General features: G+C 37.9%; 1 protein-coding gene across 6 annotated transcripts in view; it reads left to right on the plus strand.

The window, feature by feature from the left end:
* The window catches only part of ulk4 (unc-51 like kinase 4), a 213,579-nt gene that overhangs the window by 85,879 nt on the left and 105,506 nt on the right, over positions 1–22,194 (plus strand). For all 6 annotated transcript variants that reach the window (XM_073871895.1, XM_073871898.1, XM_073871899.1 and 3 more), the window contains 5 exons: positions 8,210–8,343; positions 8,719–8,840; positions 18,080–18,136; positions 18,398–18,449; positions 18,762–18,856. In XM_073871895.1, coding sequence (XP_073727996.1) covers positions 8,210–8,343; positions 8,719–8,840; positions 18,080–18,136; positions 18,398–18,449; positions 18,762–18,856 — 460 coding nt within the window. The remainder of the gene's footprint in view (positions 1–8,209; positions 8,344–8,718; positions 8,841–18,079; positions 18,137–18,397; positions 18,450–18,761; positions 18,857–22,194) is intronic.

Here is a 22,194-nt window from a genome sequence, read left to right on the forward strand (position 1 = left end):
GCTTGACCCTCTTGGCTGAATAGAAAATGAGAACTAGAAGGACGTGCTAAATTACAGCACAGATGACATTCACAGCAATCAGTTGAATTTCTTTACTCGGTTTCTCTTTCTTTCTGATTTGACTTGGCATGTCATTGTGTTTATGTAAGATATTAGTTGACCCTTTAGATGTGATGATTAATGCTCTGTTTATAAAATATGCAGACCCATACAGCAAAAAAAAATTTTAATTCAAGTATAATTTCAAAATATACAAAAAATGGGCAAAAAATATATTGTCGCTGCCCGATGAAACTCACGTATGTCCAAAACGGTTACTTTTCGGGAAGTGAAAAAAAAACGTATTTCAAAAGCAGTTGAATGTAGCGTTGTCATACTTGGTACGGCATCTTTACATGTAATCATATTCTTGCCAGTGTAATGATATAATCCACATTTGACCAAAATTGAGTTTAAATGGACATACGTGCATATTTTACAGTAACGGTGGTCGATACACGTTTTTCCGATCATTAATCAGAATGGCCAAGTGACATATAAATACGCTCCGTTTATTAAATAGCCTACGTCTTATTTATTAAATTTATTAAATGTCTCTTGAAAACTATGAAGGGGCAATGAATCAATACACTGACATGGTAATGCTAGACAGATACTTTGTTTGCACAGTCCTACCGTAATTTTGTCACTCCTAGACGTACGTCTGGCGTCAGGGGGGAAACGGTTACCTCGATGAAATAAAGTCATTGTCTCACCAGGCTATGTTTATTCGGCTATCCAGCTCTGAGCTTTGATGAAACTTCACGAGACCGGCGAGATGCTTCCACAGGGCGGGAGTAAAAATATACAATAAGCTTAACTTTCTACATAATGTATTTATCATATACATTTTTTAAAACATATATATTTTGTATTTAATCTTATTAGTGGTTCTCTTAAAGGTCCAGTATGTAGATTTTTTTGTGGCATCAAGACGTTTTGCAACTGATGGCTCAGTTCACAGCTCACCCTTCCCTTTGGAAATGCATAGTGAAGCTACGGTATCCACCACAGGACAAAAAGTGATCCATTTAGTATAAACGGCTCATTCTAAGCTAGTATAAACAATTTAGTTCATTACTGATAATATAGTTATGCATATTATGTTGCATTTCTGTCAATAGATTCTACTAAAAGTTACACAATGCACCCCAAAGAAAATAAAATGCAAAAATGTATGGTTGTTTAGGCATTTTTGCAAGAATAATAATAATGAATTCACCCATTGAATCTTGGAGAAGCACAGCTTTAGTTTTTAGTCTCAGTCACACATATCTTTTAACTGGACTCAAAGGGATTTAAAGCTTTTAGTTTAGTTGACATTTTCTGTATCGACGAGTCTCAAAAGAGATTTACCAGGAATTTCCCTGAGCAGAAAACATCTTTGTGTTGATTTCAGTGCCAATTACCATTCAACACAGTACTGTAGAGTCACTTAGCAACTAATTCAAAGCCAAGATTAAATGTTGCATTAAGGGGCTCTGGGCATCTAAACAAGCTTACTTAAATGATTTTAATGCTGACTGTAGTTTGCGCTTTTATTTGTTCAGTAAGTGCAGGTTTAACACCTGTTGTTTGCTTCTCAGTCCCAGTTCTTTTTTTACCGAGCGTGCTAGTTAAGTAGTCGATTGCATTCTCATTGGAGTTTAATCCAGTGTGTTCTCTCTAGTCTTCTGTTCAAACTTAACTTTCAGCCTGTGGTATAATTGCTGGGTGCATTTCCTTCCCACACTGCTGGGCTCCGTGCAATTTTCTCACTGTTTGCTTTTTCATCCGTGTCTAATTTGAGAGACGCGCCTCAGCAGAAATACGTGCAGGTTTGTTTGTGTGTGTGTGTGTGTGTGGTGAGAGGCAGGGAGGAACCGGCTCGCTCGCTGGGAGATGTTCAGGCATTGATTGTATAGAAGTGTGCGGTGCTGGTTGCAAACAAGTTAATTAACAGTGTTTGTTAATTAGCATGGGCTCGGGGGCAAAGATGAGCTGTCACTGCCGGTGCTGCGCATCTCACCCTCTCACAAGCTCATTTTTCTCATTGAGATGAGGAGAGGCTGTTCTTGACAAGCTATTATTATAGACGTGGCCGTGCTGTTTGCAGAGTAGCAATTTTTTAGTGCAAGAATAGTCATTGAATGATCTTTGGTCTTGTGATTCGTTTAATGAGCGCACCGCAGTTTGTCTGGGTTTGTCGGGACATTTTAAGCAGTATGAGTCCATTATTTAGCCAAACTCTTCTTTAAAGGAACTGTTTTGACCAAAATTAATTTTGTGTCCTTATTTACTCAAACTACTTTATATTAAACCATTTGCGCTGAATGTTATGCTATGTACAAAGCGTATATTTGTTTTTCGTATCTTCGTGATTACCACACTTGCCGAAAGCAACATTGCGCGATGAGGAGTATCTTCACACACAACGTCAACAACAACAGAATACACGGAAAAGCCAAATGCCGACATGGCGCACAATCCACAAGTTTGATTTTCAAGAAAAAAAAATCTTAGTGTTTTTGTCTTGATTTCAGTAAAAGTATCTAAAAATTTTTAAATTAAGATGCTTTTTCTTGATAAGCAAAACGACCCAAGAAAATAAGTCCAGTTTTTAGACACAAAGCATCAAATTTAAGCGATTTTGTGCATAAAACAAACCAAAAAATCTGCCAATGGGGAATTTTTTTTTAATTTAGTGTTTAAAATCAAGATTTTTTGCTTAACTTTTTGGCAGATTTTTTTGCTTGTTTTATGCACAAATTCACTTAAATTTGATATTTTTCCTAAAAACTAGACTTATTTTCTTGAGTCGTTTTGCTCATCAAGAAAAAAAAACATCTTCATTTACGAATGTTTAGATAGTTTTACTGAAAACAAGACAAAAATACTACGAATTTTTTTCTTGAAAATAATTTTTTCCAGTGTACAACTCATTGAACACTGCAAACATGACTTTCTTACTTAGTATTTTTGTTTTAAGTACAAATACACTGCAAAAAATTATTTTCAAGAAAAAAATTCTACGTCAACCCACATGTCAAATGAACATTGCGAGGCTGTGCGTTCGACTGTGTGTTTACGCTCACGTATGTCTTTTTTTAGTAAATACTTTTTTGACTCATACTTGGCGTTCACTTAAAGCCCTGATATATTTAATTATTAATACAAAATAATAGTATTAATAAATGTAACAGTGTTGAATTTTGGTGTGTAACTTGCATTACACACAGTTTGTGTATTATATATTTTTTTCAAATAATGTGCATTGTTGGAAATAGGTGTTGTACTTTTCTAAGCAATTGAACCTATCCAGCAGAATGTAAACCCCCTAATCTTGCATTGATGGAAAAAGACCTGAGCCATACTGTAACCTGAGACCAAAGTAGGATAGACTGGGAATGTTTTGATTTGGGCAAAAGAACAACCAGCCACAACACCCCAAGCATCACACTGGAATATTTTCCACAGGCAAATGTCACTCGATCATCTTCAGGAGATCTGAAATTCTACGTAGTGATGTAATTTTTTAAGGCTATTTTTTGCAGTGGATGTGTTCAGTGTAATGAGCAAAAGTAATGGTTGTAACAGTGGTTGATCAAAAACATTTTTAAATGGGTAATAGTGCTGCCTCACGATTAGTCGCGACTAATCGTTTGCAGAATAAAAGTTTTTGTTTACATAATATATGTGTGTGTACTGTGTATAATAATTATGTATACATACACACACACACAGACACACATGTATTTAATTAAGAAATATTTGCATGTGTATATACATGTTTATATTTATATATAATTTATATTATATATAAATATAAATATTTATTATATTAATATTTTTTTCCTTAAAATTCTACATGTATGTGTGTGTATTTATATATACATAATTATTATACACAGTACACACACACATATATTATGTAAACAAAAACTTTTATTCTGCAAACGATTAAGCTGGGCGTACACGGTGCGAATTCTGACGGTCGGAACGTCGTGAGCTCTCGCACACGACACGAGTGAGTTTATGCGAAAATAATTCGTACGCAGTCACACACGACAAGATTTTACTGTAGGACTTGAGGAATTCTGACGTAAGCAATTTCGCACCTGTGAGTGGCAGAATGTACAAAAAATAAAACAAGAAGAATACGGCAAAGATATTGGCTTTTGTGCAGAAAACTGTTTCTGTTTTTTTGTATTTCTGTTTATGCATTCCGAAATTGCAATATAGGTCTAGTGCTGTGGCGGTGAAGGAATTTCTCTGGCAGTGGTTTTTCTTGCTAGCGCATATGCGGTTTTATCTTCTTAATATATCCTGATTGTAGTGCCAAGTAAATATCTATATTGGTATTATTAATGTTACATATATTGTTGCTTTTTTATAAATGTGACGTTTAAAAACAAATTCAGTGGGCATATTTATTTATTTGTAAATGCAGAATGAGGAGCAATTGAGGTAAAACGCAAGGTAAGATAACGTAACACGTCTTTCCCTTTATGATTAAATTATTTAGACAATACATCTACAGCCAAATATTAATTTGTAAAACGAAAATCATTTAATGTAATATTAAGCACATTGTCTAGGCTTGTTTGCATTGTCTAGTGCAAATGTACGCGGACCCTCGGTCAATGCGGGGTATTGAAGTAAAAGTGCACGCAGCATTTGTGCTCATGTAAATGTACAAAATAAATGCCATACAGAAGGCATTGCATATTAATATATGGCATTTTTTCAGTAGGCCTATGTAAATTACAACATAGCAATACCAATATAGTATGAAAACAAATTAATCATTATTTAAATAAAGTTTCAGAGATAGCCTACATTTTTAGTCATTTAAATATTCTCATCATTTCAGAACAAGCTTAGGCTACCATAACAACGTACATTGGGCTATATCATGTGTTCCTTTGGTCGAAAATATGTAAAAAATATATATATGGGTAAAAAACACCGAACAAAAACGTTTAAGCTAAACAGAAGCTCCATAATAATCTGGAAAACGTCGTCTCCGCGTATGATCATCATGTTTAATATAGTCTCTTGTTCATTGACAATTTATTTTGCATTTATTATATGAGTAAAAAGTGTAAAACAATAAATGCATATCTTATAGCTATTAAACATGGACATTCCGTTGCTTTTTATTCTCTGTCACGCCAGCCCTTTTAATATCCATTCATTTATAAACTGTACTACAGCGACTTTGGCACAGCTTGGATTACACAAAATTGCGACATTCTTTGTCCATCCTATACTGTTTAAACCAGTGGCCTCTACACGGAGTCTAATAATTTTTATATTTATTTATTACATATTTTAGTTGGCTTATTTTATGTTTAGATTGTAAATAATGATAAACATATTAACAAGTAAAGAAAAATCAACAGTATTACAAAGTAAAACAAAAAAGTTTTAATATCAAAAAGTAGCCCTCGTTTTATACACTCTCTCCTGTTTCCGCACACATCCAAAGCTGTGACCGGACATCACAAAAACACGTATGACAGGTTTTTCAGGCAAAGAAGCTGATCAAGAGGTCATTGAAAGGACCTGTCATATTTGTCATGATGTCCGGTCACCGGAGTGTGTGTGTGCGCGAAACATATAGCCAGCTATAGAGTTGTCGTCCAGATTTGAGGTAGCAGTGCCACATTTGTCTTTCTTCTTCTGTGTTTTGTACATTCTGATTGGTCAACTTCAAGTGCTTTGCCAGATCGTCTCGTTCACCCGCACCAACACTACGAATTTATACCGACAGCTCCCGAACTTTTTTGACATGTTTAAAAATTATCGGGAGGTCGTAAGGTGCTCGTAACCTGCTCGGCTCGGCTCGTAATTCCTCTCACACGGTGCGAGCCGCGACCATACGAGCAGGAACGATTTGGTCCCGAGAAAAAAAAATCGCATGCGAACTCCTACGACAGCAAAAATCGCACCGTGTACGCCCGCCTTTAGTCGTGACTAATCGTGAGGCAGCACTAATGGGTAATGCTGACATTGAGAAAGCAATGTGGTTGATGTGGGGCCAATTTAACAATATATTATTAAAATTATTGCGAGACATGCAGAAAATCGGTGAAACTAAATTAATGTTTAGAAATATTCACAAAACATTTGTACAAATAAATTTTTTTTTGTTACCTAAGAGTGGTATTGGCTATTATTTGGTCAATAAAAATGTAGGTCTGGATTTTTTGCTCGTCTATCTCTTTGTAAAAACAATAATACACAAAAATGCAAAATAATTAGAAATGCACCAACAATACGCCCAATAATAGGTATTTCTAAAAATAAAAATGCAGCATTTTTAGTTACTAAAAGTAGTTTTTAAATTTTTAAGTCAAACTAGGCTATTATTTAATCAATGAAGATTTTTATGTCTGGACTTTTTTGCTTGTCTGTCTTTTTGTAAAAAACAATGATACACAAAAATAATTAGAGATGCACTGATATATCGGCCAATAATCGGTATTTGTACAAATAAAAATGCTGCATTTTTAGTTACTAAAAGTAGTTTTTAATTTTTTAAGTCAAACTATAGGCTATTATTTAAAAAACAATGATACACAAAAATAATTAGAAATGCACCGATATATCGGCCAATAATCAGTATCGGTCAATAAAAGCAATTATACCACGGGTCTGTTGAATGCTGTATTCTGATTGGCTGAGAAATGTTCCGTGGGTATGTATTAATATCTGATAACCGCACACCTAACTTGTCAAATCTTAAAAATAGGCACCAGAGCAATGTTTGTGGTAACCGTGGTATAAGAGGAATAATTGACAACGGTGCTTTGAATTAATTGAAAATAATGCACACCCATCCACCTTGGGTGTGCATTATTTTCTTATAATTCAATGGCCCGTCTTCAATTATTCCTTACTTATTTTACATGTTTAAATACAGCCGATAGTCATGGACAAAATATCCTTTGAATAAGAAAGAAATGGTATGAAGTTGAGCTCTGTGTATAGAAAATGTAAAGAAACTTCACTAGCTTAATGTTCAATATAAATGATTATTATATGAATGCATAATTTAATCTTCAGAATTTAGTTAATGCAAGCTAATATAACCGCCAAACTATTTGGCATTGGTATCTGCAGATATCAGTATAAATAATTGTTATCGGTGGAAACATTTTATATTGGTGCATCTCTAAAAATAATACAACATGAACAACTACATTTTTTTTTTACCTGTTTTTGACATCTGAGTGGCTTTTCATAAGGAACAACACATTGCAGGACCAGAAAGACTGATGGACCTATACCAAAAATAAATAAAAAATGTTTCAAAATAAAAAAGTCAAACAAAAGTCAGCTAATATACTGTATAGACCAGTGGTTCTCAAATTTTTTCCGCGTGCGGCCCCTCTTGTGTATGGGGCATTCCTTCGCGGGCCCCCCAAAGAAAATTTATGACAAAAACTGTTCTAAAATTTAACATTTTAATTAAACAAAACATATTAAGTTATACAAAGTAGTTCTGTTGGTTAGTAGCCTTATTTTTTTAGGTTTAATTACACAGAATTCAAGATAAATGAATGTATTTTATAAAATGTCATAAAACTGGGGCCCCCCTGGCACCATCTCGCGGCCCCCCTGGGGGCCCCGGACCCCAGTTTGAGAACCACTGGTATAGACCATGGCGGTCACAATGTATTAATAGTTAAAGCATTGCAACATGTAAACAACATGTATTTTTATATGTTAATGAAATGTGTAATCTAAAGCAGTTCTCATTATAATAAAATCTGAAGGAACCTTTAATAAAATTGTTGTTCAAACCCTAACCTCATTTATCATTTTGATGCTTAATGTGTCAGTTTGCAAGTTTGTATCAGGTCACATTCATTCATCTTTAATTCAGCCTCCAATTTTAGTACCTTACACACTTCAGATTTAATTTCATACCAGATGCATCTTGCTTTGCGCTGGTTCTTTCAGCCGGACCCCATTCCCCTCCCGATATATTGTTTCAGGTTCAACATCATTTCATCTCTTTCCTGTCACCTTTCCAGCTGTTGAGTGTAATTGATTAAAAACATCTATTCTCTCTTTGTTGTGTGTCTCAGATCTGCCCCTCTCTCTCCCCTCACCCTTTCTCGCTCTGCTTGGTCTGGGCGTCTGCAGATGAATAATAATGTTTTGCCAATCCTTTTCTCAGGCTGGTGATGTACATCGAAAGAGACATCCGAAAGGCCACGCCGGCGAAGGAGCAACAAACCGGCAATGAATACCTGTCGAAATGCCTGACCCTCTTCATTCGTCACACTGTGAACGAACTGCCAGCAATCCTGGGTAAATCAATCACAATACACCCAAAGAAGACGAAAAGCGAACGCAAAGAATTAACGAGAGAAGAAACGGAAAAATGTGGGGATTGAGCATCCGATTTGATTGGTCTGTCTTTAATTACCTTTCTGATTGAATACGTGAGCGGGCCTCCAGGTATCGACCCGTTCTTCCTTTTCAATTTGCGAATCAGTGCCGCTACATACTACAGATCCCCAGTCGAAACCGGTTCAAACCGGTTCACGTCCTTGTGCGGGTTCATCCCGACATAGAGATGCATGCACCTGCATTCGCCCCCGGCCACCTGCCCGCATGATCGTGTGGATTTGTTTGGCGAATGGTTGATTTCTCACTGCCTTTGTTTATGTGGGCTCTCTACAGATGACATCCTGTCTGCGTTAGGGTGCATTGTGGGAAGGAAGCATCCATCTCCGACACAGGCCCGTCATCTGAAGCAGAGCCTCCCCATGATGGCTGTGGTGCTGCATCTACTCACCTCACAGGTGTGTGTGTGCGTCTGTGTCACGCTTTGCTCACCTTACCTTTTTGTATGCCTTTATAGGTTTTTGATCTGCACAAAAAGGTACCACTAGAAAAAAACACACTGTGTGGCCCTGCCTGTGTGGTTTAATAAATCATGTCAAAATGTAAGCATTAGTATCTGGGTTTGAAGCCTGTAGCTAGGGGTGGGCGATATATCGGTTGGTTGGTTAAGCCGTTTCAACACAAACAACAGAGCTATATGCGCGTGCTGTTTCTGTTTGAGATGAGCTGCTCATTGAGCTTGTGAGCGTTATTGCTGCTTTATTGGCCTTAAATACACATATGCATCAAAATGCCAGATGCAAGTATTCTTATAAACATGACCATTTAGGTTTTAAGAGATAGTAAACAACTGAAAAAAGAAAATGCATGTGTAACAGTAAAACTGTTGTGATATATATCGTTATCATGATATAAAAGTACTCATAACCAGTGTTGGGCAAGTTACTGAAAATTAGTAATTAGTTACAGTTACTAGTTACTTCTTTTAAAAGTAATTGAGTTACTCTACCAGTTACTGTATATCAAAACTAATTAGTTACTAGGGAAAGTAACTTTTAAGTTACTTTTATGTCTGCTTTTTAAATGTAAATATGAACAGTACTGTACAGTCAAACAATAAAATGATATGGATGGTCTATTTTTCCTGTAAGACTCTAATATATCACATACTGTAGGAGCCAATTTTGCTTTAGATTCAACCTTTGAATATTTTTGTTAGAAATGTTCTTAATATGTAAGCTTAGTTTATTTATGTATATCATTTAGACAAATATTCTGTATCTTTACATTGAAAATATATAGTGTGTTCAAATTGTGTATTGTCTCTTTAAGAATTTGGAGACAATTGTGTCAACATGTCATATTTTCTAAAATAAATTATAATTTTTCTGATTCCATATTTATTGTAATAAGCCAGAAACGTCTCTGATGTGTCCTGCTGACAGGCGCGGCGTGCGCGTGCAGCAGCTGACGCAAATTATGGGTCCTCCAAAGGTTAGACCGTCTCATTTCAGTTCTCTTCGCGAACTTCTGAGGCTTCCACCTTGAAAGACAGAGTGCTCACCTTTTTAGGTCGCATGCTTAGCAGGGCGCGGCCATGGAATTCGGACACAGCTTGTGAAGCTTGCGGCGGTAGTGCGCTCTTTGTTCATATATTGTTTGTATATGTTTTCTGTTGGATTTAAATGATAGGATTAAAGGAAGATATTTAATCAGAAAACGGAGTACGTGGATTGTTTTTTCCGACGGACACAGAGCGAGTGGATTGTTTTGTCGGATACGGAGCGAGTGAAACTGAAACTGAAACTAAATGCGCACTCACACATATGGAGTTTTAACACATTTTAACAGTTGTACAGTGCAGTGTGAATATTTTAGTGGAAACAACAATCGCGGATCGTTCTCATCCATGAAGGCCGATGTAAACATCTAAGATATATATTAACATTTCTCAGATTTATTGCTTTTGTGGACTACAAATGCAAGTTAATGTCATACTGTGATTGCTTGGCAAAGATAATTTACAAACATGAGACCGGATGGATTATGACTTGCGCACAATTTTTAAACAAAGGTATGTTGTCCCATTTAGATTTTTCATGTTCATTCTGCACTGTCAGCCATGATGAAGTTTAATGATTCATTGCGCCGCCCACCACGGTCATGCAACGTTAAATCAGAAATGTCTTCTCTGTAAGTGTTATTTTTTTACAAAATAGAGTAACGCGAGTAACGAACTCATTTAAATTTCAGTAATTGTAATTGCGTTACTTGATTTAAAAAATACTTTGTTACATACTCGTTACTGATAAAAGTAGTGGAATTACAGTAACACGTTACTTTGTAACGTGTTACTTCCATCACTGCTCATAACATAATATACGATTTATAATATATATAATTTACACAGATCACACAAACACCAACATTCAAAGTTTGCTGGTGTTTGTAGTTGTTTGTTAGAAAAGTATGAATTAGCATTAAGCTAATTGGTTAGAAGAGCCAAACAGCGTTGTCCTTAGTTTACATCCTTGCTATGACATTAAAGCAGCCCAACATGGCCTCACCCACTTTGTTGCGTGTTCCTGGTGGCAGGGTTTGTGGAAATGTTGGGGTTTGTGATGTTACTAACCCAGAAAGAAGCTCACTGTAGTATAACCCAGTGGTTCCCAAACTTTTTCAGCGTGCGGCCCCCCTTGTGTACGGTGCATTCCTTCACGGCCCCCCCAAAGAAAATTTGGGACAAAAAACTGTTATAAAACTCATCATTTTAATAAAAAAAACTTTAAATTATACAAAAAAGTAGTGCTTTTGGTTAGTAGCCTTATTTTTTTTATGTTTAATTACACAGAATTCATGATAAATTAATGTATTTCATAAAATGACATAAAACTGGGGCCCCCCTGGCACCATCTCGCGGCCCCCCTGGGCCCCCCGGCCCCCAGTTTGAAAACCACTGGTCTAACCAGCCGTTTGTGGTAGTTTATGAGAAGCTATTTTTGTTATAGAAAATATCTCCCTTTGCATTGAATTTTGAGGGCTCTATCATACAAATTCATTTGCGCCCAATATTGTGCCCATGGGCGTTCTGGTCTGAAAACGAGGTGTGTTCAGGCGCATTGTTGGCAAGTTGCTATTTTGAGGCAACTAAAATAGACCATGCCATTGACCAACTAAAACCTGGTCTGAAGTCTAAAGTCAATGGCGCAATATGGTTTTTGTTATTTAATGAGCGCCTTATGCGTCTATAAACGGGACGACAACGCGGGTTTGCTTATCACACACATGGATGCGCAGCAGCACAAAAACGCTTTAAAATATGAAAGATTAAAGGATTGAAATGTAAAAGATTATTATTGAGTCTCTTGGACATAAATGAGGACCGATTATGCGACTTTAGAAGGCGTAAAGAGTTGCTTCATCTGTAGCCTGGTAAGTAAATTAATGCTTTGCTTTAAACAAATGCATCTATTTTTAAATGTTTTTAAATGCTACCTTACGGATTTATTGTATATCTTGATTGTTGTTGTTATGCCCCCGGAAGTAATTGAAACTTCACAACTTTATTGTCCACTCGAGGCCAGAAAATAAACAGTGACATAATCGATTATGGCACTTTGCTGCATCGATGCTGAATCGTGCATGCGCGCATTGCGATGCATTGCTGAATCGATTATTGTTGACACCCCTAGTACAAACCTTTTCTTGCATATTATTTTATGAGATTACATTGATTATGTAGGATATTAATACATTTACAGCAATTAAAATATTGCTGTTTGTACTTCTATGACTGAAAGAAAACGTCTTTTAAAGGTTTTAATCCAAAAAAATAAAAATTAAAACATCACAATTTTTTAACATTATTCTTAAATTGGGGGTCTTCTTACACAGACATAGCACCAGCGCAACTGGCTTTTAAAGGGGATGAGAGAAAAGACTCTCATTTATTTATTGCACGTTACGCCCAAAACACACCCATTACTCATTAGTAGAAAAGCAACAACCCTTTTCGACCGCGCACTCGGCGCACAAACCATTTTTCCCGTCGTTAAATTCGCAAAAGTGTCATGAAGACTTCACAAAAAAACACTTCGTCTTTACTGTATGAATAAAATGTACACACATTTGTATGAAGTATAACAGTTCTTTAGTGAAGAGCAGAGAGTGATTTTATTGAGAGATGAATTAGGTTACTGCAGCTTTAAAACGTGAGAGAGAGATCGCTCTGTTCACGTGCACTGATGACATGCTGCTGTGTGCGCGCACGTTGGGTGTACGCGGACATGAGCAGCTGTGAGGAAAATGAACATTTAAAGTGTCAAAACTTTAAAATGCATGCAAATAATAAACTTTCGGCATGAGGATGCAATTGTCCGTGATAGATAGTGTTGTAAACGCTGTTTGATGGGAATGTGAAGACGTGTTGCGTTGTTAGGACCGGAGCATGTCATCATAGAAAGCACACATATCTCTATAAAAGGCAAAGAGAGAAATCCAAATCTGCACATCGCACATGTGCAACAGGTTATAAAAATGCTCACACTGCGTAACAGTGGTCTCTAATTGCAACCGCACTTAGGATCCATATGATGACAGAAGTAAATAGAAAGATCAGTTCATGAGATTGGCAAATTTAGCGAGTACCGATCGAGTCATTTAATAGAGTTATTGGCCGATACCGATCTCCGGTTGATGGATCGGCGCATCCCTAATCACAATCATGGACGCCTTTAACAGCTGAGAAATATTTACTCTTGGCCAGTGTGGCAAGAAGTTAATTGTGGTCACTGGGTGGAAGCAAATGGTAGGAATTGTAACAGGTAGAATGGGAACAGGGTGTATTTGTGTATAAATGACCCAGTGAATGAAGTGAAAGATTGAACCAGCCAAAATTAATTTACCCAAAGCGTCAACACGGTGCAAAATTTCAGTCTTTATCTGCAGTGATAATAAAGAAAGAATGTGATGTACCTGCATGTCACTCGCTGTGTTAATCACTGTGTGTGTGTCTAAATGAAATCATCTATTAAAGAGCTTCACACACACATATAAATATATAAACAGAGATTATTACCAGCTGCCAAATGGTGCAAAATTGGATTTACTGCTGACACATTCAGTCACAGCGAAATGGATATGAAGGGATGTGGTGCTCTCAGAGAAAGATGTTTGTCAGTAAGAGCTGATGAGTCTCTATACTGATTAAATACAGTTTAAAGCTCGGGCAGGATTCGCCATGGATTCGCTGGCAGATTGAGATGTCTCATTTAAAGGACTGGCGCTGATAGAGCCGTCTGTCTGGTAGTTCAGCTGCTATTAACTCATCTGAGGAGGACACGCTGATATGTCCATTAACACAGAGCTGCAGTGGGTGGTGTAGGACTCTGATAGGCAGTTCTTTTCTTAGACCGTCTGTTTTTGTGCATGGGAGTCGTAATAAATCCACTACATATGTGGTAATCGGTTTAATGGTCCTCACATGCTACTTTTCAAGATAGTGTCAGCATCTATTAAAGTTTTCAACACTTTAAAAAATGCTGGGTTATTTTTAACCCAGCGTTTGAAGTCAACATGTTGTATTTTAACCTATACTATATGCTGGGTTCTTTCAACACAAATGCTGCATTTTGATGGGTTAAATGTAAACATTTTCTGGGTTCTTTAAAGGGATACTCAAGCCAAATATCAAAATGACCCCATGATTTACTCCCCCTTAAGCAATCTGAGATACAGATGTCCATCATCTTTCATACAGACACATTTGGAGTAATTTTAGTAAATGTCCTGGCTTTTCCAAGCTTTATAATGGTAGAAAACAGGGATCAGGAAACAACTTCCGACTTAAACAGCAAAAAAGTGCATCCATCTTTCACAGAAGTAATCCACATGGCTCCAATGGATTAATAAAGGTCTTCTGCGGGTAATCGATGTGATTTTGTAAGAAAAATATTCATATTTCAAACTTTATAAACTATAAAAACAAGCTTCCGCTTACTGCTCCGTCTTAGACTCACATGATTCACGAGAGAGTTTTAGCATAGTGAATGTAGGTTGTCATAAAATATTGATATTTTTGTCTTATGCTGCGTTCACACCAGCCGCGGTAGAGGCGTCAATCGCGAGTGATTTCAATGTTAAGTCAATGTAAAGACTCGTCTAGTTCCCGCAAATGGCGCGAATTGAGCGTGGCCGCAGCAAACGCGTGAGTTGAAAATTTTGCACTTTGGCGGAAAAACTCGGCGTGTTAACCCCCAGGGGGGCCGCGAGATGGTGCCGGGGGTCCCCAGTTTTATGACATTTTATGAAATACATTAATTTATCATGAATTCTGTGTAATTAAACCTGGCTATTAAGGCTACTAACCAACAGCACTTCTTTTTTGTATAATTTAATGGTTTTTTTTTTTTATTAAAATGTTCAGTTTTAGAACAGTTTTTTGTCACAAATTTTCTTTGGGGGGCCGCGAAGGAATGCACCGTACACAAGGGGGGCTGCACGCTGAGAAAGTTTGGGAACCACTGTGTTAACCAATAAGGAGCGTGCTCTAGTAGTCACATGATTACAGGAAGCGAGCAGAGTCGCAGAAGCTCCTCCCATGACGCGAATTTCAGCGTGAATGTCTCGATGACAAGAATTTGACGCCCAAACGCGGCTGGTGTGAACCCACGGGTACAATATCACATGGATTACATGTAAAAAACTTATTAACACCTTGGAGCCATGTGGATTACTTTAAACAAATGTGTTTGTTTAAAAGGTTATGGACATATGCTTTAGGGTGAGTAAATCATGGGGTCATTTTGATATTTGGCTTTAACCCAATGGCTGGGTTTGTCCCTTTTTGACGCAAAACTAGGTTGAACATAGCCCAGTGTAATTTCCTCATCAATCTAAAATAATGAATGACGGTGCTTTCAAACCGCCACTGGCGAGACCGTCAATAAAAGTTCTGGCTGCCCTGCCAACGACGCTATAGAAAAAGTGTAATGGACGCTCGGACGCTTGAATGCATTCTCTGGTATCCTCTTAAGCAGAGGTTTTCGCCTTCCGATTGGTTGCCGCCAAATGTTTTCGCCTTACAATTGGTTGCCGCCGAACCGTGTCATAGCTTATTTTCATAAAGTTGAGCTGATTTCAACTCTCCTCGACGCTCACACCGTACATGACGTGCCGCTGCTTGCCGGAGCTCGTCGCCTTCTCATTGAAAATGAATGACTTACGACTACTTTAACGCTCTTGCCAGTGGCGGTGTGAAAGCACAGTGTGACACTTATATTAACTAACACTTATAGAATAATTGATAACACTAAATTAACACTAATTTCCAGAAATTGTTCAGAAAACCATGATAATATTGATATCCGTGGTAATTTTGGTCACTATAACTGTAATGTAACATTTTCATACCGTTTCATCTCTAGCAGTAAATTTGTAGTTAATAGTAAATATGCGTTACTAAAATGTCACCAGTAATGTACATAAGTATCTGTTTAATGTTTACTATCCGTCTATAATGTCAATCAGAGAGCTTCTTTCTGCATTAGTGGGGGGTGATTGTCTGACAAATTGACCAGATTTTAGCCGATAGTCAAAAACCTGGCCCTGTGAAACTACACAGTGTGTGTTTTTGCTAATATTAAGAAAAAGGCTGGAGGGCATAACTGGTTGTCTTCCCAGTAGCAGGTTGGTCTGCATCTTTGAGACTTCACTGGTCTCTGATGCCCTTGAGCCGCGCTCGCGTGATCTCAGCTGGTGTGTGGTTCTAAGAGGCGTTGTGCTTTTGTAATGTTCAGCATGCCCGTGTTTGTGCATCCATACATACATTCATGTGTGGAGCCCTCTCTGGTCTCATCCGTCTTTCTGGCCTGTTGCTTTACTGACAGCGAGCGCACCACGCTGACACTCACAGCATTCATCAGTCACAGGGGTCAGAGGTCACAACCAGAGAACGGAAGAGTGGCAGCTCTTATGGATAAGTGCTTAATATCTCATGGTCCTGTACTGTGACCTTTACCCTTGCTTCATTATGGCCCTACAGCACAAACACGATCTCCCGCTATCTTGTCTTTAACACGGCAGCTTGCACAAACTGAGGTCCTTTGGAGAGGGCAATAACATCCCAGTGTGAGATTGAAATGGAAACACTTGACATAAACTTTTTTGTTGCTTCGTCAGAATGGGGCATGATGGGAAAATGTCTTCAGATTTTTTTGGTCCCGTTCCGTTACAATCAGTGCTTGTCCAGAGGATACAATTCGTCGCCAGCATTAACTGTAAGAAATGGACGATGCGTCTCCATAGACTGGCTATTGACATCTTGTGCCGAAGGTGTTATTTGGAGCCTTATGGGGCATACACACCAAATTGTGCAAGTAGATTACATTTAAAGATGCTCTAAGCGAATTCACGCGTTTTAGGCCATAAAACATTTTTTTTGTTTCATACAGTAAACATCTCCAAACACTGTAAAAAAAAGCGGTCTCTGTAGACAGCCCAGGCTCCACAAACTGCAACAAAAACAAAGTGGTCAAACCTAGCACCACGAAACATAGCAAACGTGTTACAGCCAATAAACGACAAGAAGGATTTGGGAGTGGTGGTTGGGCGCATTCATGACTCGTTCAGAAAGCACGGATGGGAGGGGGAGGAGTTAGCTACGCTCCGTTTTGTTTGACAACACTTCGAACGTCAACAAGAAGTGACGTTACACAGATTCGCTTAGAGCGCCTTTAAAATCAATGCAAAGACACAAATAGATGCGAACTCGCGATGCGAATATGGGGCAGCACGCGCTATTCGCCTCGAACGCATCTTTGCGCAAGTTTAAAATATTGAAATCAAGCAAAAAATTAGCATGACACAAAATTAACCCCCTCGAGTAATTTAGAGCGAACAATGCGATGCTTCGCGTTTGGTGTGTACACCCCATTAGTCTGCGCAGGAGTGATCGTGAGGTGGAGCCGTGGTATCAAGGCCACGCCTTTTTTCCAGTTTGACTCAATCATAGACACAGAAATCCAGTCGTCATATCCTCTTTTAATAGTATTTAATAACCAACATAAACTAATCTTACTACAAAATTTCTTAAACAATGAAACATTCATCAACATGATAAGAAACGAATCTATCATTGGGAAAAAATGTAATTAGATTTTTAAATTCACATCACATTCGTTTATGGAGAGGGTGAGGTTTATGACCTATACTTCAGCCAGCCACCGGGGGTGATCAAATTGTTCTGGCTTACTTTTCAAGACGTGTGGTACCCTTGGTCGCCAGTGAGATCTTGGGTAAAGCCCACAACAGATGGTCTTTTATGTCAGACTGTATGATAAACATCTTCAGATAGATATTAATCACGATTGGCAGGATTGAGCATCTCAGTGCCGGAATGTAGTCCAAAACCAGACAGGACCAAAATTCATTGCAAAGGCAGATATTTGGACGTCAGAGAGACGTATGTAGTGATCCAAGATAGACACTTTTGCCTTCTGATGAACTAAATCTTTGACGATATGCAGACTGTCTCAGATAGCTAAAATCATGCCATGTGTATTCAACTTTAACTGTAAGACACCACTGTGGAGGCTGACAGTTTTTGGTAGATCTGAAATGTAGTAAGAATTCAAAGCTTGATATGGCAGTGATACAGTACAGTAGCAGTTTTATTAACGGTGCCTTTTTGGTTTGGCAGATTTTCCGACCACAGGTGGTGACCGAGGCTTTTCTCTGCAAATTCGGGAAACTGCTGGTGAGTGTAATGTCTCAGTGCAGTCACATTCATCTCAAGTGTTTTATCCATAACTCTTTAAAATGCCACTTAACAAAGTACTATGTTGGCACCATTGTGACAGGCGGTATTGATAATGTTATTCGCCAACTACATGGTACTGCTAAAAAATGTGTGATCCAATACTGTTTAGCATCTTGAGATGATTGATAGGTGATTATTTGTATTGCAATATGATGATGTATGTGCTAATATGATATATTCTCTCTTTCATATGGAAAGAATCACATAACATCCATTGATTCTAATGAGACGAGTTTGGGAAGTGCTATTGGTAGGTTTTTATTTTTTTTCATCTCCCCCTCTCTTTTTCTCTCTTTCTCTTTCTCTCTCTCTCTCTCTGTTCTGCATTTTGTTATTTAAAGTCAGCCTGGCATGAACTAATCTAAATGCTTTAGCGTATAAGATGCTTGGCTGCTTCACAATGTAATTTAGCTCTAATTTCAATGTTATTTGTCAGGAGATCAGTTGCGGTCTTCCAACGTAATATGTTTTAGACATTACTTCGAAATTTATGAACTCAAAGGTGCAATAACTGTTTGATTTCTTCTGTACTTTTAAACATATTTTCTTTTACAATTACCAGGGCAGACCGCATCTGAAGAGTTGATTAGAAACACACTTTCTGCAATGGAGGCTGTTTCCCAGCATCCTGTTCTGCTGGGCCTGTATCACTGCACAGTGAGTATACACACTGTCTGTTACAATCCGCTTCTCTCCCAATTATGTATTTCCGAAACTGAATTTTCTAAATGTGAATTTATGTTAATTACAAGAGGTTACACTAACTGCACAACATTAATCACCTTCCTGATTTTAAAGGGCCCATATTATGCAAAAAACAGGGTTTGGACAAAAATGTGTGTTGGCAGTGTGTGAACACAACCACCGTACCACGAGAAAAATCCTCCTACTCCTTTTTTAAGCCTCATTAAACCAAAGCAGTCTTATTAGACATGCTGTGTTGATTCTCTTGTTAATGTGACATCACACAAACAAAGCTCCGCCCACAGCCACTGACTGACTTGTCAAAGGAATAATCTACTCATTTTCAATATTAAACTATGTTATTACCTTAACTAAGACTTGTTGATACATCCCTCTGTCATCTGTGTGCGTGCACGTAAGCGACACTTCGATAGCATTTAGCTTAGCCCCATTCATTCAATGGTATCAAACAGAGATAAAGTTAGAAGTGACCAAACACATCAACGTTTTTCCTATTTAAGACGAGTAGTTATACGAGCACGTAATAGCACTTTTGGGAGTACTTCGACTCGCCTGAAAAGTCCGCTCCCCTTTTCACTCTCATAATGGGAGAGGGAGGGTGTTACTGCGGCGAGTCGAAGTACTCCCATAAGTGCTATTACACCATAAAATATAGTTCCTCTTTTAAATCCGCTTAGAAAAGTGCTACGTTTTATTTTGTACCACCAAACTTGCTCGTATAACTACTCGTCTTAAATAGGAAAAACGTTGATGTGTTTGGTCACTTCTAACTTTATCTCTAAATGGTACCATTGAATGAATGGGGCTAAGCTAAATGCTATCGAAGCGTCGCAGCGCGCTCCAGCGCTTACGTGCACGCACACAGATGATAGAGGGATGTATCAACAATTCTTAGTTAAGGTAATAACATATTTTAATATTGAAAATGAGTAGACTATTCCTTTAACTTTACCTAAAATCTTTTCTAAATGTGTTTGTTAGCACATTGTAGCACTAATGTAGCTAACTATACTATTATCACAGACTGCATACACAGGAATCAGATCTATATTTAACCGAAAACGCTCACTGTCTGTTCATAAGGGAGTGAAGAGCTGTAGCTCCTTTACATTTAAAGGTACACATGTAAAAACAGCTCTTTTTTGCTACCGCCCAAATAGAGGCATTATGAACATGCTATAATAAATGATCTGTGGAGTATTATGCGCTGAAACTTCACAGACACATCCTAGGCGCACCTGAGACTGATATTACATCTTGTAAAATGGGCATAATATCTGCTCTTTAAATTAAAAAATCTGTGTAATCTCCATTCTCCAAATAAAAAAGTTTTACAGTAGTTAGTTCCTAAACTCTGTTTTGGGCTCGGTGCAGCCATTAAAAACTTTCCCTGTAAGGATAGACCATGAATAAGTAATTATACACAATTATATCGTCGCTGTCTGATGAAACTCACGTATGTTCATTTTGCCGATTTTGAGATTTTTCGACAGATTGAATGTCCGGGTTAATTTCCATATACAGTATGCGTCACATACCTAAATAGCCAATGAAAACTTGTGAAATCATGTCATCTGATTTTCACGTACCCGTTTGGTGTCAAAGCTGTCAATCACGCCGCATATCTTCCGCCTGTGAAGCATCTCGCCGGTCTCGTAAAGTTTCATCGAACCTCAGCACTGGATATAGCCGATTTAACATGACAATGACTTTCCTTCGAGGTAAACGTTTCCCCCGGACGCCAGACTAACATCTAGGAGTTACTTAATTACGGTAGGACTGTGCAAACAAAGTATCTGTCTAGCATTGGTGATATTTACGCTGGGGATTTCCCCACCACTTTTTGAAAGCATTTGGTTAAAATGTTCTGAAAAATCAAGCGATGCTTAAGACTGGTTTTGTGGTCTAGTGTCACATATGTTGTGTTGTATGCTTATGGTGTGTTTTCTTGTACATATGTAATGAAATTCATTGTAATCATTTATTAAACGTGCTGCTGTTTTCTACGCTATGGTGCTTTGGCATTGTTCGGTTGAGCTGGTGTTGCAGGGACTGTTACATGTGTGATGTGTGCATTCGACATTGTTGAGGGTTTATAAATGTATGCTGAGTATTTTCTTGTTGTTGACTGGCCTACGCTATGCCCATTTTTTAAGGCGCGTTATTCAATATTTTTCCCGTCCTGCAGTAATGTTTTTATAAGATCTTTTGTCCCCACCACTTTTCAACACAAACTGACGCCCCTGTTGTGTAGCAATACCATGTCAGTGTATTGATTCATTGTCCCTTATTGGTTTTCAAGAGTCTTTTAATACACTTATACTTAATATTAAATAATGTAAGCGTATTTAACCTAGACGTATTCTATTTAATAAACTGAGAGTATTCATCTGTCTATACGAAACGCGACTTTGTCCATTCTAATTAATCATCGGAAGAACGCGTATCGATCAAAGTTACTGTAAAATATGCACGCATGTCCATTTAAACTCAATTTTGGTCAAATGTGGATTATATCATGACACTGGCAAGAATATGGTTACATGTAAATATGCCGTACCAAGTATGACAACGCTACATTCAACTGCTTTTGATATACGGTGTTTTTTTCACTTTCTGAAAAGTAACCGTTTTGGACATACGTGAGTTTCATCAGGCAGCGACGATATAATGCTGTGCTACATATGAGGAGGAGAGGGATGAAATCGCATATAACGTCTCGGTTACGGATGTAACCCTCGTTCCCTGAAGGAGGGAACGGAGACGTCACCTCCCAATTCGTCGGTCACGACGTGACGTCGTAGTGACCGACTGAAAGGGAACCCAACATCTCACTATGACCCAGGATGGGTCTACAGCTTTTTTACAGTTTTCAGACTGATCTAACAGGAATTTGTACATATGTTACGAGTTGGCTAACTCATATGAATTAGTACAAAGTGAATCGTACAAAATGTATGATTATTAAAAAAACAACAATGAAACCCCACCCCTACCCCTAACCCCCATGTCACTGGAGCGAAAGCAAATCGTACAATAACGTACGAGTGTCGAATTACCATTAGGTTGCATTGGTTATTTTCACCAATGCAATAGGAAAGAACGTGTGTGTGTTTATGTGTGTGTGTGTGTGTGTGTGTGTGTGTACCTGGTAATATCACATTGTGGGGACCAGTTGTCCCCACAAAGATAGGGATACCAGTATTTTTGTGACCTTGTGGGGACATTTTGATGTCCCCATGAGGAAACAAGCTTATAAATCAAACAGAATGATGTTTCTTAAAAATGTG

The sequence above is a fragment of the Misgurnus anguillicaudatus genome, chromosome 10, assembly GCF_027580225.2.
Source record: "Misgurnus anguillicaudatus chromosome 10, ASM2758022v2, whole genome shotgun sequence".
NCBI lineage: Eukaryota > Metazoa > Chordata > Actinopteri > Cypriniformes > Cobitidae > Misgurnus > Misgurnus anguillicaudatus.